Source organism: Melanotaenia boesemani, chromosome 13 (assembly GCF_017639745.1).
Source record: "Melanotaenia boesemani isolate fMelBoe1 chromosome 13, fMelBoe1.pri, whole genome shotgun sequence".
Taxonomy (NCBI): domain Eukaryota; kingdom Metazoa; phylum Chordata; class Actinopteri; order Atheriniformes; family Melanotaeniidae; genus Melanotaenia; species Melanotaenia boesemani.
In genome coordinates this window covers 25,882,294-25,898,163 of record NC_055694.1, presented here as the reverse complement: position 1 = coordinate 25,898,163, position 15,870 = coordinate 25,882,294, and the positions used below count along the sequence as shown (strand labels likewise).

General features: G+C 38.5%; 1 protein-coding gene across 2 annotated transcripts in view; it reads right to left on the bottom strand.

Moving 5' to 3' along the window:
* Positions 1-15,870, bottom strand: part of LOC121651197 (plexin-A1-like) — a 262,523-nt gene that overhangs the window by 190,936 nt on the left and 55,717 nt on the right. For both annotated transcript variants that reach the window (XM_042003180.1, XM_042003181.1), the window contains exon 3: positions 15,532-15,714. In XM_042003180.1, the coding sequence (XP_041859114.1) occupies positions 15,532-15,714 (183 nt within the window). The remainder of the gene's footprint in view (positions 1-15,531; positions 15,715-15,870) is intronic.

Here is a 15,870-nt window from a genome sequence, read left to right as displayed (position 1 = left end):
TAAGTGCTCAGGTCGGGCACTTGGAGCGCATCCTAGAGTGTGACTTTGATATCAGTCTTGGTAATCTAAGTCATTCTCTGCGCTGTATCCAGATACAATAGAGCACACAAACACACATATATATATTCACACACACACATGCACACACATGCACACCAGATGGTTGAAGACCAGCTCTTTGTCCTCCCCCTTTCTCTCACTATAAACCTGTCTATATTTGCTATGTGGGTCTTTGGCAGTCTTAGGACACATTATTGGGTTTGCACCTCCTCTTCATGAGAAAAACCCTGTTGCATTTTGTTTTTGTCTTTTACCCTCAATAATTAATTAATTGAACAAGGTTATAATTAATTTTTGGATAATTTGTATTCAAATGTACCAGACCTGGTTACAATACAGGAAAATGGAAAAGGAGGCAAGAAAGAGAGGAAATGAAAGATAAAGGAAGAGGATATAGCAACTAGTAAAACTTGTGGAAGGGAAGGCACAAAGGTGGCACTTGTTTCATCATGACAGAAAACCAAGACAGTCAGATAAAAAAACCTACAAGCAAAGGCAGCATGCTAACTACAAACATAGGGTTGCCAGCAGGTTTGATCTAGCATTTTGTGCTGTGAGGATACAGTTCTTCTGATAGCACCATCATGGCACGAAGACAACGAGAAAGCATTACTGCTCTAAAGATCCGAATTTATCACAAATATTTACATTTGCGTGTTAGGACAACAGGAATCTGGTTGGGCATAAAACATAAGCACTTGGCGGTTTATGGGCTATTTTTTGGGATGAATCATACCATGAAAAGAAAAGAAAAGAAAAGAAAGAAAAAAAAACAGAATTCTGATAAGTTTTTGGTAATGCTCTTTCAATGGCACAAATAAAATTGAAAGCACATTTTGCTCCAAAACCATCCTGTCTTAATGGCTTGAGACAAATAGCAATGGTTTGTTGTTCAGTGAGGTGAAATGCTGCTATGTGATGAATACTGTGGGTATCCAGCCAGTACAGAGGAAAAGCTGTGTTGGAAGCAAGTTTCCATCCAACAGGTAGCTTGCTCATGGAAGTCAATATGTAGGATAATACAATACAAACTGAGCCCTTTTAGAAGCTTTTAAAACTCTGCTTATTTCCCTCTGTCATCAGTGATTCCCCCAAACACTGTGCAGATGAGTGTCTGAAGGGCTATCAGCACTTTGTTATACAAGTAAGCATGTGCGAGTGAGACAGTGAAAGCGTGTGGGCAAGGGAGAGTGTGCATGGAGTTAAGGGTCACTGTCCTTGATTGCAGAGGCCACTCAAGACTTTAGATGTTCTTGCTGCAATCACAATGTTCACAAGTGTCCAAATCAGAAATCAGGAAGCTTTTTGAGAGCAGGCAATCAATATCATAAACATCATCACGGATAATGCTCTGACTCCCTGATACAGATGCTGTGTCTCACTCTTAACCTTCATAGACTCTGTTTCATTATGTCTCCTTGACACCGAAGAGCTCTAAGGACCTGTATATGTTTCTCTTCTCATTAACATATAGGTGCTGAGGCACAGGCTGACGTCCTTGTGCTTGGCTGACAATCTGGCTTTGAGTTGGACACATAAAGAAATCAAGGTTAGGACAATGACTCGGCAAAAACACAAAACATTAAGCAGAGGTGGGTAAGTTTTAACTTTAGAATATAATAGCTAAGGATATAAAAGGTACACATTATTCCCTTTTTCTCAAGCAAATCATTTTGGTTTTAATGGAATGTTTGTGACATGCTTTGGACAAAATGTCAAAGAAAGACAAAACAGAACCTCCTTTCTAAAGCAAAGTCTTCACTATTCTATTCATGGCTGCCAGTTTTAGTAAAGCACTCTTCTCTTCTACAAAGTGCACCTTACAAAACAGATGGCATAGCTTTGTGCCACCATGCACAAGTGTAAATTTGGACACATATTTCATTCAGTAAGTTTTGAAGCATGTTATTACTATACAGGAAAGCATAAACCACCAAGCCTGAAAGTTCACTTTAGAGCAAACAGCAGCCTGAGCTCACACTATCACATGCACTAAAGCGGAAGAATCTTTGCCAGCAGTCTTATAGTCAAATATTCATATTTCCATCTTCTGCAGTTCTGCCATAGACAATTTGTACAACACCTTTTTTTTATGAAGAAATGTTTTATATCATTGGCATTTTTCAGTGTTTACGTTTTTGTAGTGGAATTTCTGCTCTCATACGTTGATACATTGATACCTATTGATAACAAATAGATACATGGAATTTCTTCCAACTAGAACAAAATTTAAAAATGCTAATCAGGATTTTGATTCCTAGACAGTGTTTTTGATGGAGTTCTCTGGTAAGTTTCATAAACCCAGACTTCCACATTTAAATCAGTAGGATAGTACATTTTTAAAAGTGTAACTTTTGTTTATTTTCTTAATTGGGACAGTGAACTTAATGAACATCATAACTACAACACACAATGTAAAGATGCTGTGTTTTACCAAAAATGTTCATTTCATCCATTGTCCCAAAGCAGGTAAGAAGGTAAGAAGCCATAATTAAAACCATAAGACCATGCAAGTACAGTCCATTACATACAGACATGCAACCTAATAGTGTAAAAAAAGCGCACTAATAGCTTATTTCATTTTATGATGAGTAAACTGCATAACCTCTTATGAGAATTTGCCCTCAAAAGCAAAGCAAAAAAGTACAAGAATGGAATGAAAAAATGGAAAGAGTTTTGACTTCCCATTCATTTGATATAAAGTCGTGGATGGAGATCAAGATGGAGAGGCTTGACGATTGTACTCTAACCTGCGTCTGTGTCATAACAGTAGCCTGCAGATCTGAGCTGACAAATAGCCCAAAAGCTGGTCGATGGGATATTTTTTTGTTTCTACTATATGCCCATATGAATTTTCTGAAGGGAAAGAAAACTTGAAAAAATGAATGTAGAAAGTTTCCTGACCATTGTAAAAACACAAAATGAGGCACAGTGTTTTCTTTTGTTTTTTTTTTTGTTTTTTTTTGTTGTTGTTTTTTGCAGGAAACATGTTAACTCCTTCAACAGATTTCCAAGAACACTTAATATTTTCTTTCAGATTGGCAGCATCACTAGCTTTCATCTCATGGATGGATGGATGGATGGATGAAGAATAACACACATGATAGAACCCCTTCCAACTTAGAAAATACCACAAATGGTGTTTCATGGTGTCAGACACAGTTGAAACATTTTTTTTCACACAAGACATCAGAGAATACACATTATTGTCATGACAGACCCCATTGAGCGTGAAGTACGCCATGTGTGACTGATAAGACAACAGACGGACCATGTGTATGCATTAGTGTATGGGTTTGAGTGTGTGTATTAATGGCTAGACAGATGGGGCAGTCTAGAGGAACAGTTGATGAAGGCTTTATACTGCAGCTGCCCCTTTCTCTTCCTCTCTGCAGCAAAAAAATCCCCCCTTGGCAGTTATGTGTGAGTGTGGGTTGAGTGCAATTGGATTGTTTGTGTGGCAGCTGCCCTGGCATCAGGTGGGCAGCTCCTACTCTACATGAAGAAAGCACAGCTGCCGTAGTGTGTAAACGCACATTACTTCATACATGTGTTGGTGGAGGTGATCTCAAATACCCGTACATTGTAGGGCGTGTGAGATTCCCTATAATCTAAGAATCCTTAACTTTTAGAAACCCAAATATTTGTACATGCGCACATGAGCAATTAAAGAGAAAAAAAAAGAAATACGCCCTTTGTGGACCTATTGCAGACATACAGACAGTGATACAGACAGTATCATTTTCTGCATGTGGCCTTTTAATCATTTGCACATCCATACACACCCACACACTGCATGATTCCCAAGATGTGCATATTAACATAACAGAAACAAGCACACAGTGAAATACTTCCTCAGCTCTCTAATAAGACTGAACTGCACATCCTCCCAGGCAGCTTTTTCCCCCTGATGTTAATGCTGAATATAGTCATCCACACATTTGGCGAGCTACGCCTTTCCCTACATCCTAATACACTGTGCCAGCAAGTGTGTCAAGTAAACCTGCTTAGGCCCAGTTCAAGCACACACCCATGAATGCAGCACACACACAGCCCCAACATGCCAGTTGTTCTCCAGATGCACGCCAGAGACAGAAACACATGTCCACCCATCACCCCCCGTATCTGTGCAGACACATGTTGTGATGCGAGGAGGTTAGCCAGCTTGAATCAGGCCACTGGCATCTGACAACGGTCATCAACACAACAGCTGTCTGACTGCATTGCTGGCTGTTGCTGAACTTCCACATATGTGTGTGTGTCTGTTGTTTGTCTGGACTCATGGCCTAACATGCCCTGATGTTGGGACACTGACTCATTAATGGGACTGGTAATGTCCTCATGGGTTATTGGCCTGGATTTCTGGGGTCACAGGGTTAACACTGGGTTTTTCTCTTCTAACACATTTTTCTCTTGTAGTCACAAAATGTTGTATTCCTACTGCAAGCATATGTGAAGGACATCACGAAGAGGGAAGATCTTTCTGGAGGACAGTAAGGCGGATGGGCATAACAGATAATGAAAATCATCAGAAATCCTAAGTACTTCTATTGGCACCCACTTAATTCATAATTGTTATTCTCAGCTGTGACTTTCACTCCTGTATTGCATTTATGTATTTGCTATATGGAGATCCTGCAATATAAAGTAAATGTACATGGTAAACATGGGCACCATTTTAGGGTGGAAAGTGGTCTGAGTGAGAAAACCCATTAGGTTAACTCACACTTTAGATCAGGTACCATGGTAACTAACTAACCAATAGAAGCACTGCTCACTGGCATTCCTCCTTTAGCAAATTCTGGCTTTATTTGAGACTGCACATTTCATACACTCTCCACTCCATGATACATACGGCTGTCTAAGATACTACCAAGTGAGATGCTGTCAAACTGATCCAAGGTGAAGTACAGTAATGTCGGTTTACCAGATAATGTTAAGAAAGAATGTTAAGAAAGAAAAGTTATACGTGTGGATAATAGCTAATAAAGAAAAGCTTGCACCTGAGATGTATAAAACATGATGATTGGAAAAAGCCAGTCTACTGTACATGCTACTTTTTTGGTCAAAACAGTATGGACTGTTAGAGTAAAAGGCAGCTTTAACTGCAGCATCTAAGGCCCAATCTAAATTCCTACACTTGACCCAACAAGTTGACGGATAAGTAACTTTTCAAAATGGCAGAATGACCATTAACTCTACTTGTGGAAGTTTAGGTTGTCAACCAGTTTTCTTACATTACATCAACTTTACATTTCCACAGTAATCACCATTTGAAGAAATTAACTCAGTATTGAGCTTTGGATGCATGAGACTCTGATAAATGAATTATCATTTTTTGCACCGATGGAACATTCTCATGATAGTTTGCACTTCTTGCTTGAAAATATGTAAAATTAGCCAAGTAAATATGAATGTAGCAAGAGGTTTTACGTGTCCGATAAGTGTGTGTAAAGTGCTTTCTGCTTTGCACCATCTGTTGGAGAAGCAGCATCAGTCAGTGACTAAAAGAAATTGACTAAACTGAAAAGAAAAAAGAAAAAAGCTTGCTTTGTGTTGGGGATTGGAGCTCCTGAAACTCACAATGAAGGGAGGGGAGCAGAAAAACCTTCTCAACATAATGGACAGAATTGCACACCTTCCACATAACAGTTATAAAAACAACAGTGTTCTCATACAGAGGCTTCTTCAGACAACCTGGCTTTATTTTATTTTTGAAAATCTCACACACACTTTATTAAAAGAGAAGCAATGCTCTCGTTGGACAAAACTCACTCTGATCAGCTTGTCTGAAGCCAAAAACTGAATTCCCTATTTCAGGGTTCATTAGCTCAGTGTTCGAGGTTGGACTCATGGTTTGTTAAACCTGCTCTCTGGACCAGTCTGAAAAAAAAAAAAACATAGAAACAAAGAAAAAAAAAACAAGAAAGGTGAGTTTTCACTTACATTTCTGCAGGTATCCAACTTTCATGGACAACTTAAAAGAGTCTCATACCATAGAAAATTTCCAGGCTCTGATTAACAATTTCTAAACAATATTGAGAGCAAAATAGTCTAAAGCATTGCATGTTAAAACAATGGACAATCAATCAGAGTGTCAATAATTCAGTAAAATTAAGCTATAGGAATTCTAATTTTTCTAACACAAGGTTTAAAGTTTGCCTTGTATCATAGATTTAGCAGCAGCGAGAACTCCTCTCAGTGACAACAAAATAAAGATTTTTTTTTGTCTTAAATGACCCATAAAAAACTATTTGGCATAAATCTGTCAAATACGTAGGCTGTTCTATTTTTCTATACTGATTTACTTCACAGAAACAGAGGCACATCAGTGTGCTCCAATAGCAATGCTAGTGTTGGACTCTGCAAGGGTTTTGTGAGAGATAAAGTCATCTTTCAGCTGATAGGTTTAGCTGTGATCTCTCCTCTCGTCTCCTGACACATGCAAAGCCTTCCCACTTATCAAAGATTCATTAGCTCACTAATACATCCATCTAGCTCTCCATGCACATCGCCCATCCATTAATGCTGAGCCATATTCCTCCAGAGGGACTGCTGGGATAATGCCCTGCTCAAGGACACAGGGGGTAATACATATGAACTGATAGCCCACATGGGAATTGTACCCACAACCACAATGGCACATTAGCAATTGCTTCCCATAATAAGTGAGGCATAACAGCACCGCATAAGAGTTTGTCCTGGAGGTAGCTGAGATCCTGCTGTTGTGATTCAGGTCATTCTGCCAGTACCAAAGGGAGACCATGTCTGCATCATTCAATCCTCATCTGATGCTCCACTGACTTTGAAGAAAAGGATTTTACTCCTCCTTCCAACAACATCTACTGTCTGTTTGTCTCCTCACATACTAAATGCATGAGGATTTAAATGATAACAGATTAAATGAGACATTTTAATAAGACAGTTAAACATGCAAAGGAATAGTACTTCAATTTCACCCCAATCCCTAATCCCTAATACATCTGTGTAACCCTTTTGAAAGTGAAACAAAGGAAATCCTCTTCAAGTAACCAGTTCAAACATAGTTCACCTAATTCTGACCCACTAAGTCTAACTACATACATTATGGTTATAAACATTTATTTGAATGTCAATATGATAAAAATCTTGACGTCTACAAGCTTTTACAAGCTCTTATAAGAGCACCATGTAACTACTGACATCTAGCAACCTAGCTGAAGACAGCAATTTCAAATGCAAAATAACGTAAAATGTAGTGATAAATCACATCTCAATCTGTGAGCTTAAGTACCTGTAGAGAAGAACAGAGATTAACTTTGGTTCACCACTAAGACCCCCAAAACACACCAGTTTATTACTATCTTTCTGCTTCCACCTAATCTGGATTTGTATTAACTTTTCATGTTTTTGCTTGATGAGGCTAAGTCACACGTCACCTGCTACGGATTATTAGGCCAGGTCTATGGATGCAGTGGGATTGTATGTATAAAGTTAGCAAAAGCAACCCCAATCTCAATACTTAAATGTTACAAATAAGCCCAATATGATGCATTAGATTTGAACCGGATACTAGTTAGTTAACCTACAAATGTGTCTTCCCTGGATGCCAGAACTTGCAGAACTTAGGCTGTCTATAGGAACAATGTGAACCATAAAAACTACATTCATTGTGTGAAGAGTGAAGCCGAAATGTGGCACAATCGCAGACCCGCCAACACACCAGCAGAGCCATCAGCACATAGCAGAGGCCAGATGAGAGTATCAAAGTTTAAGAAGTGCAATCAGTGGACACTCTGGGAGTTCATTTGGCTCAGAGCTGAAGTAACACTGTCAACACCCACTTCATTATTCACCTAGCACTTTTACAACATTTTACCAGAGAAAACTGGATGCTCTCACTGTGCCAAACTAGACTGACTGAATCCTCGCAAAACATACATGCCACAAGATGTTTGTGTTCGGGATCTGTTGTCTTAGCAGTCGGCTTTAGTTAAGCTGAACTCCACTCTGTTTGGCCTGTGCATTTCATTTGAGCTAATAAAATCTGTAAATCAGGGTGCTGTCTGGACATGTCTCCAGAGTTTATTATTTATTATTATTTTCATTTGTGATTTTGAAACCTAATTGAAACTTTAATCGTTGTTTGGCTGAGCGGTTAGATACATTTGTCAATGAAGTGACCAAACTTAGAGCGTAGAATTATTTAGTTTTGCCCTGACTTTAAAATCCAGTTTTTGCTGTTTAAAATCTATATTGAAAATAGAGTATGCAAGCATTTTTTATTATGTCAATCAATTATATAATTTAAAAACATACTTTGTTTACAAAAGTCAGAACCAAGTCACTCACTGAAGTCTATTAAAACTTTAGTCAAAAAACTCCAAATCCAATTGAATCAAGTAGAAAAGAAAGTTGCATAAAGACTTCAATGGTTCCAAAGAAAAACAGTGAAAAATCTGGTAGGCTACAGGATTGGAAAACCACCTTGATAAGTCAATACCTGCATTAACACACCTACATTCCCAAATGAACATACTGGTCTTCAAACACAATCCTAAGCCAGTTTTGTATAAATTAGTAACATAAAATGATTAACATTTTAACAAGTATGTCTAGAGATCAATACTTTGTCTATCTTAAACATCTTTGTAACAATCAATTAACGACATCTCATTTGCAAAAGGCTCAACAGAGACATGTAGAAATGTATTAAAGGATAGAGAAGGTTGAGAGAGGACAGTTTGACACACAGATGAGGCCAGGAAGTCTCAAGGGAGGCAGATTTGCAGGCATATTCCCTCAGTCAGGAGAGAGAGCTGAAGGTGACATATAAGTGAGAGGGAGTGGAGGGGAAGAGAGGGTTCTGTAGACAGGAAAAGTATAAGACCTGAAGACAAGGAGAGCGGATGAGCACTGGAGGAGAGAATAGAATGATAATTCACTCAAACACTAGCACTACTTATAGCAGTAATATTACCTCTGCAGGATTTACACACTACTGTTCACTAAAAAGGCCCTTAGATCAATGTCACACATATGCATTTATAGGGGATATAACACACTAGCACTAAGACATTCATTCACTGAAACTTGTCGTAAAGATTTTATTTACACCGCAGCAGGTTAAAAAACTTTAATGTCTTAATTGGAGCAGCTTATATGAAAAAGAGCAATGCAACTGTGTCTGTTTAGTTTCTGTGGGACTGTAAGTGGAATCTTTTGGATGATACCTCTTGTGCAAACACGCAGCCTCAAAAAACCCTGTTGTGTATAATGAGAAACTAATAAGACATTATTTCACTAGCATCTACTTAATGGGATAAAGATGGAATTAGAGTGTTCAGGTGTTGAGCTCATCTGCTCATTATGAGTTTGCATTGGAGGAAAAGAGAAAACTATAATCCGCACTCATTTCCACACAAACAGGAAAGCAGACAGAGGCCCGATGCAAATATTATCAATCATTTCTACCAGCCTGGTGTTTTTGCCATCTAACCAGCCCGAGCAGCCGATGCGCCACTTCAATCATCGTCTGCCAGTCTAAATGCTAGCACTAATTAGCATTCACATGCTAAATTACCTCCCATCCCATGTTTCCTGATTAGGCTTAATCATTCTGACAGCAAGTTGTACTGCTAAGCCTGCAAAGCCAATACATTCAGGATCATATCAAACTCTAGGAAGGGATCCAAGGAACTCTCATTCACTGAGTACTGGGATATAAAGAGGAACATCCTGTGTGATACACTGCTTAAAGTGGTCCATTCCAGTCCTCATGCGTTAAAGACCCTACATAGGTTAATCATGTTTTAGTGACCTTTTTTTAACCATTGATCTTTGAATGCAATATTACAACGCTGCAGCTCTAAGGCCTCTAAAATTATTTTTAAAAAGGCAAATTGCTCAACAGTGGGGGAAAAAAATGTCATCTTTACTTGGGTGATACAGTGTAAATACACTGTATTACAAAAAAAAAGTTTTCAAGGTTCTTCTACAGTTTTGTTTTGTGCTTTTCCCAAAACGAAAATGCCAAATAATGGTTAAAGAAAGTTAAAACATACATAAAGAAAAATCATTTTAATAGGAATCCCTTCAAAGAAGAAAATGAATTTTGTTTGTGTAATACAGTGAAAATATAGACCATTACAAAAAAAGGGGAAAAAAAGTACTTTTAAGTATTCAAATATACACCACTACAAGTTAATCAACTGGGATATATTAAAATAGAGTTTAATGGAGAATAATGAAAGTGTCTTCAGTCAGAGGCTGCTTCAGAAAGAAGCTTAATTACTAGAGACTTTCCATCTATTTTATTATAATATTTTCTTCTTCTGTACTATTGATTTATTGATTTATTTAATTATTCATATAGTTACATATTGACTTGCTTATTGAAATATCTGTTTATCTAATTTGTTAAATTAATTATTCACTCTTATTCTGCAACAACATTTTAATTGGGGATTAATAAAATAATGTTCTACTCTTTTATACATCAGTTAAATATAGCAGAGAAAAGTTTAAAGTGGCCTAATACTAATAAAAAGCACTTTCAGGATGTGTATGTATGCAGCTTCTGCATCATTTGGGTTACACAGCAAAAGAGACAGTGGGCAGATTGTGACTCAATTCATGTGATATGTTGCTTATTTACTGTCTTGCTGAATAACATTAAAGATCTGGGAATGTTGTTGGTAGGAAGTGGAAAGAAACTGGATGGGATGTAGCAGTACACTGTACAGTATGTCACAGCTGTCATATATCAAAGTAAAACATGTGGAGCATTTTGCGAAAGAATGTACTAGATGTTTTCTAAATGAAGGAGGCAGGTACGATGGACGGAGCAGGGGCAAGTGAACTTCTGGTACCCCTCAACAGCTCTGAGACGGCCTGAAGTCTAACCAGCCTCACTTGTCTCTGTGTCTGAAGGCAGTAAAGTGGCAGTGTTATGTCAATCAACCAGTTGGCACAGTTACCTCAGTAGCTCTGTACTCCAATCAGTCCTGTCACTCAGACTATCTTCCAAGATAGAAAGGAAAAGTAATTGGATTGCTGCTAGCAGGAAAATGATGAAATGACATGAAACCAAACCCCTTTCACCCACCACACAACAGACACCTTCATACACCTATACACCACCGAGAGTAAATCTCCTCTTCCTCTGTTTCTCCATGGGCCTTGCTTATCTCTTTTTGTTTCTGAAATCTGGAAATACTTCAGGCTGTTGAGAGTTTCTTTTCATCTCGCCGGATGCGGCAGGAGCACCTTGTTCTCCCAGGTAGACAAAAGAGTAGATGAAACAGGGTGAATAAAAGGATTTTCAGGCTTTACTGAGATCTGAGGAGGCTTTTTGGGATGTTTCTGGCAATCGGCGAAGAAGGAACCCTGTGGTGACTTTTCATGCAGTTAAAGCTCAGTACTACCTTGTCTGCTAACAAAGTGATGTACAGTACTATGGCATCTAAAAGAAAATGTAATCATATGTGACTTTGATTTATTCAGCACAGAACGGTGTATACTGGATACCACTGGTAGACAGAGAGAAATAGGGCAGCAGCTTGCTCTGCTATTGTAGACTGTGTGAAAAAACAGAATCTTCATACACTGTAGAACCAGCTGTATTTACTGTATTCTACACCAAACTGTTCATAGGTTATTGCTACAACCTGTTAGTCATTTACTGTAAACCTCTCAGCAATTTGCATCAATTACATTTTATTTAATTACGCTGGAGGTCAAACATGTGTGGATATAAGGTATGTAGGATGAGGTCTGCTCCAGTCAGTTTTTGTTTTTTTAAAATTGTGGTGCAGCATGACAGAAGGTGAAAAGGGGGACTCACAGCATCTATGGATATTATTTGGTTGTTCTACAACACTGAAAATACACTTCGTCCATTTTCATGCACAGCACAGTTGAGCTAGTTTTAGCTTGTCTGCGACATTTGGTTAGATAACTGTCCTTGTCCCAAAATACAAGAGTGGGAGGGGAATCAGTTTATTGATTTAAGTATATACTCAAATCTGATACAACATGTGGAAGTATATAATTTATTTTAACTATTAAGTCACAGAACAAAACTTGATATGATGGAATAAGATTTATACCATATTGAGTACAATTTGTATTTGATGTATTTATTTATGCATTTATTGATCAGTTTCCTCACTTAAAATAGAATTACATTGTCACATGTGTGTCTTTGTTTTTGGTTTTCTGTCTACCAGCCACTTCTATTACCATCTTGCCAACGTTCGCATACAGGACCTGTGAAGCCTCGGCCAGTCTGAGCCCTGTGAACGTGTCTAGATGCAGGAGTATTTTGACTTCCAAACCATCATATTTGAGAGAATTAAACAGACTTTGAACAAACTGGACACATTTTCAGTAAGGCTAACTTGTTTACATGCCTGTTAAAACAAACCAGCACTAATTGATTTTTTTCTCAAACACACAATAACACTGAATGATTCTTATATTTTAAAATTCTAAACAAATGAAGACAGTCACAAATGGTTGAATGCATGATTATTATCATAAAACAAAAAAATAAAATAAAAAAACCATCATATTATACTTCTCTTCCGTTACTCTCTTAATTGAAATAAAATGTAAATTTATTTAAGATCTTAGGAAATATTTAACCTAATATACTAATTTTGCACTATTTACATTGTAGCATTCAGCATTCCCTTAAGGCTTTAATGACTACTTCACCTAATTTGCATTTGAAAGGATCATGACACCTTCCATCTCATGTTGCAATCAAAAAAATTCTAAAACAGAATAAAGTTTGATATAAAGCGAAAAGAGCCGCCTGCAAGTGCATCTAATACAGTGTTGTAAGTCCAGTCAAAATTAGCTGAGAAAGAACGACATTAACCCACCAGTAATGGAGATGTTGGGCGGTATTTTACACAGACACGCTGTGTGCTTAGTCATTCATGACATTGTGATTAGTCATGCTGATGTAAAGCAGTGAACATTAAAATAACTTACTTAAAGCACGACTCTCTTTTCTCCCCTGTCGCTCTCTCTCTCTCTCACACACACACACACACACACGCACACACATTCACAACCTGCCAAAACACACCTCCAACAATCCAATGGACTACTTGGATTTGAGATCTACATTAGTGATTATATATTCATAGATCAATCAATGCACAGAGTCTAGCAGGCGAGACGTATCCGTGCAGGGAAACATACACTTTGAAACGGTCACATTGTAAGAATCCTAATGAGTATAAGGGTGCGTGTGTGTGTAGACATCAATACACTGCAGCTTTACATTTCATTAGGCCAAGGAGCACAGTTTAACTTCCAATGAGTAGCAATAAAACCACATAGCCTGTAACCATCTCTCCTACTATTCAAGCCACACTTTTTATTTTGTCTCTGATCCCAATTTCTGTCTCTTCTTAGTCTCTCCAAAATTTGTTTTGTCCAAATCAAATACAGACATTTAATACTTATTCTCCAATCTATTTAACTCAAGCTCTTCTAAAGCCAAACCAATCACCTCCTGTGTCTGAGAAAGGACTTAGCAGGCACAAAAAGAAGGGAAAAGCTTAACAAACTGGCTGTAGCTTTCAATCTCTGCTGATTTATTGCAATTGTCATCCCGTCTCGACGCTTCTCCGCTCAAACAGACGACTACATTTTACCTCAGCATCTGCATTGATTTGTGCGAGGACGCCAGCAGCATCCACCTCCGTGTTCACCTTCCTCTCTCCATTCCCCAAGCACAGGAAGACATGCCGGCTGAGGGGAAATGGGATTCCGATCAGCGGGATATCATCCAGGATCTGCTGACCCCCACACTCTCAACAGACACACAAATCATCTGTCTGCACACACAACCAAATACACAGTGCAGGGGTCAGTCGCAAGGACTAGCGGGCTAGGTTTCAGTTGACTTAGCAAAACTCAAGTGACAGGAAGCTGTGTAAGGAAGCACGTATGGGTCTGTGTGTATGCGTGTGCACATTATTATAGCCTATAAAAAAAGTGGTTGACAGCAGCATTACTGCACTGCAAAAACGTTTTCCACCGGCTGCTGAGACGAACAGGCTTAAACTGTCAAATGTAGATCTGAAACTTCATCGGCTGATTCATTCATTTATTTATTTATTTTAACCCAATGTGACAGAGTAAGATGTAAACTTTAAGATGGCACGGTACAAATCACCGTCTGAAATAAAAGACATGCGCACCGACAAAATGATGGCTGGCTTGAAAAAACACCCATAAAAAAAATAAACTCTAGGGAATATTCTCTGAAACTTTTCAACGTGAAGTGACAGACACTGAAAAATAGAGTTCACTTTATTTATTTTGTATTATATATGTATTTATGCAATTACTTTTATCCTCAGCTGACAGTTTTACTCAGTTTGAAGAGTATTAGTGATACACACTTACATGCAGGGGCCCTACTGTGGAAAAAGGTGGGGGGGTATGAAAAAATGCAGCGATGGCTCAGTTGGATCTCAGATGAAGAACCAGCTGATTGGCACACACTCTGCGCAGTCTACTCAACATGGGGCCTTGAGGAACCCACACATACTGTAAGTTTAAAGGCACACACATACACCTACTAAGGGACTGCATACTGTGTGTATATTGAGAGACGATTACTGGTTGCCCGTGACTGAAGCCAACTTTTGAGGCACCTGCAGCAGCACAGAAACAAACACACATAAAAGGTGGGTTTTCTCACCTAGGGTCCTCAGGAGACACATAAAACATCCCCTGCACCCAACTTATAGGCACTCAGACACACTCAGTGGCTTTTGAAAATCCTGTGACTACAACACTTGGCGAGGATAAAACCCACACATCTCCACTTTGTCTAGCAGCATGAGCTCAACTCAGCATACCACCCAAAAGACACAAGCAAACACTTCTTTGCTCTGCGGGAGAAAACATGCATCTCCAGAGCTGATGCCTTACAGGTTTTGGCAAATGTTTATGCATTTTATTTGTCAAGTTAAAAAAAAAACATTTAATGATAAAGACAAGGAAGCAAAAAGCCATTTTAAGATGAAGCTAACACAAAATACCGTTGAAGTCACACACAGTAGCCATACACACATTTAAAGCTTATATCTGTTGTGAGTTATGATGACAATACCATTTGTCAGCAATGCTATAACCAATGATCACTGAAAATACATCATACGATACAAAATTGCTTCAAAGTGGAAATGATTTTCAGTTGAGCCTTAAGCGCACACACACACACATTGTGCCACTGCAGCAGCTTCTAAATCCCCATTTTAGTCACATTTCATTAGTGTCCTGCCACTGAAGACAACACTTTCGTCAAATGAAATTGTTTTATGTGCAAAACAGCACCATCTCTTTTCACACACACATATATATATATATATATATATATATATATATATATATATATGTATGTATGTAGTCACATATACACTGTGGGATTTGAAAAGAGTTTGTAGTTGTAATGGTACCTACCTTCTTGATGCGTCCACTGCGGGTGCCTGTGAACACAACAGTGTTTCCTCTGTAGTCATAGGCCGCAACAGAGGTCATGCCATCATCCTTGTCCACATAAAGTGGGATTCCTTCGATGGCTGTTGTGCCCCCTAGAGGCTGGTTGAAGTCCTGGCCACAGAAGTTATCGTCTATCTGCAATGGCTGTGATTTGGGGATACAGAAGGAGAGAAATCAGTAAAACTACTGCCTTCAGTCACCCAGCACTCTGGATACAAATCATACTTCTGCAGCAAAGATTTAGTGATGATGCTTAATTACTTGATCACACTGAAAAAAATTTCCTTCCATTTCCTCAAC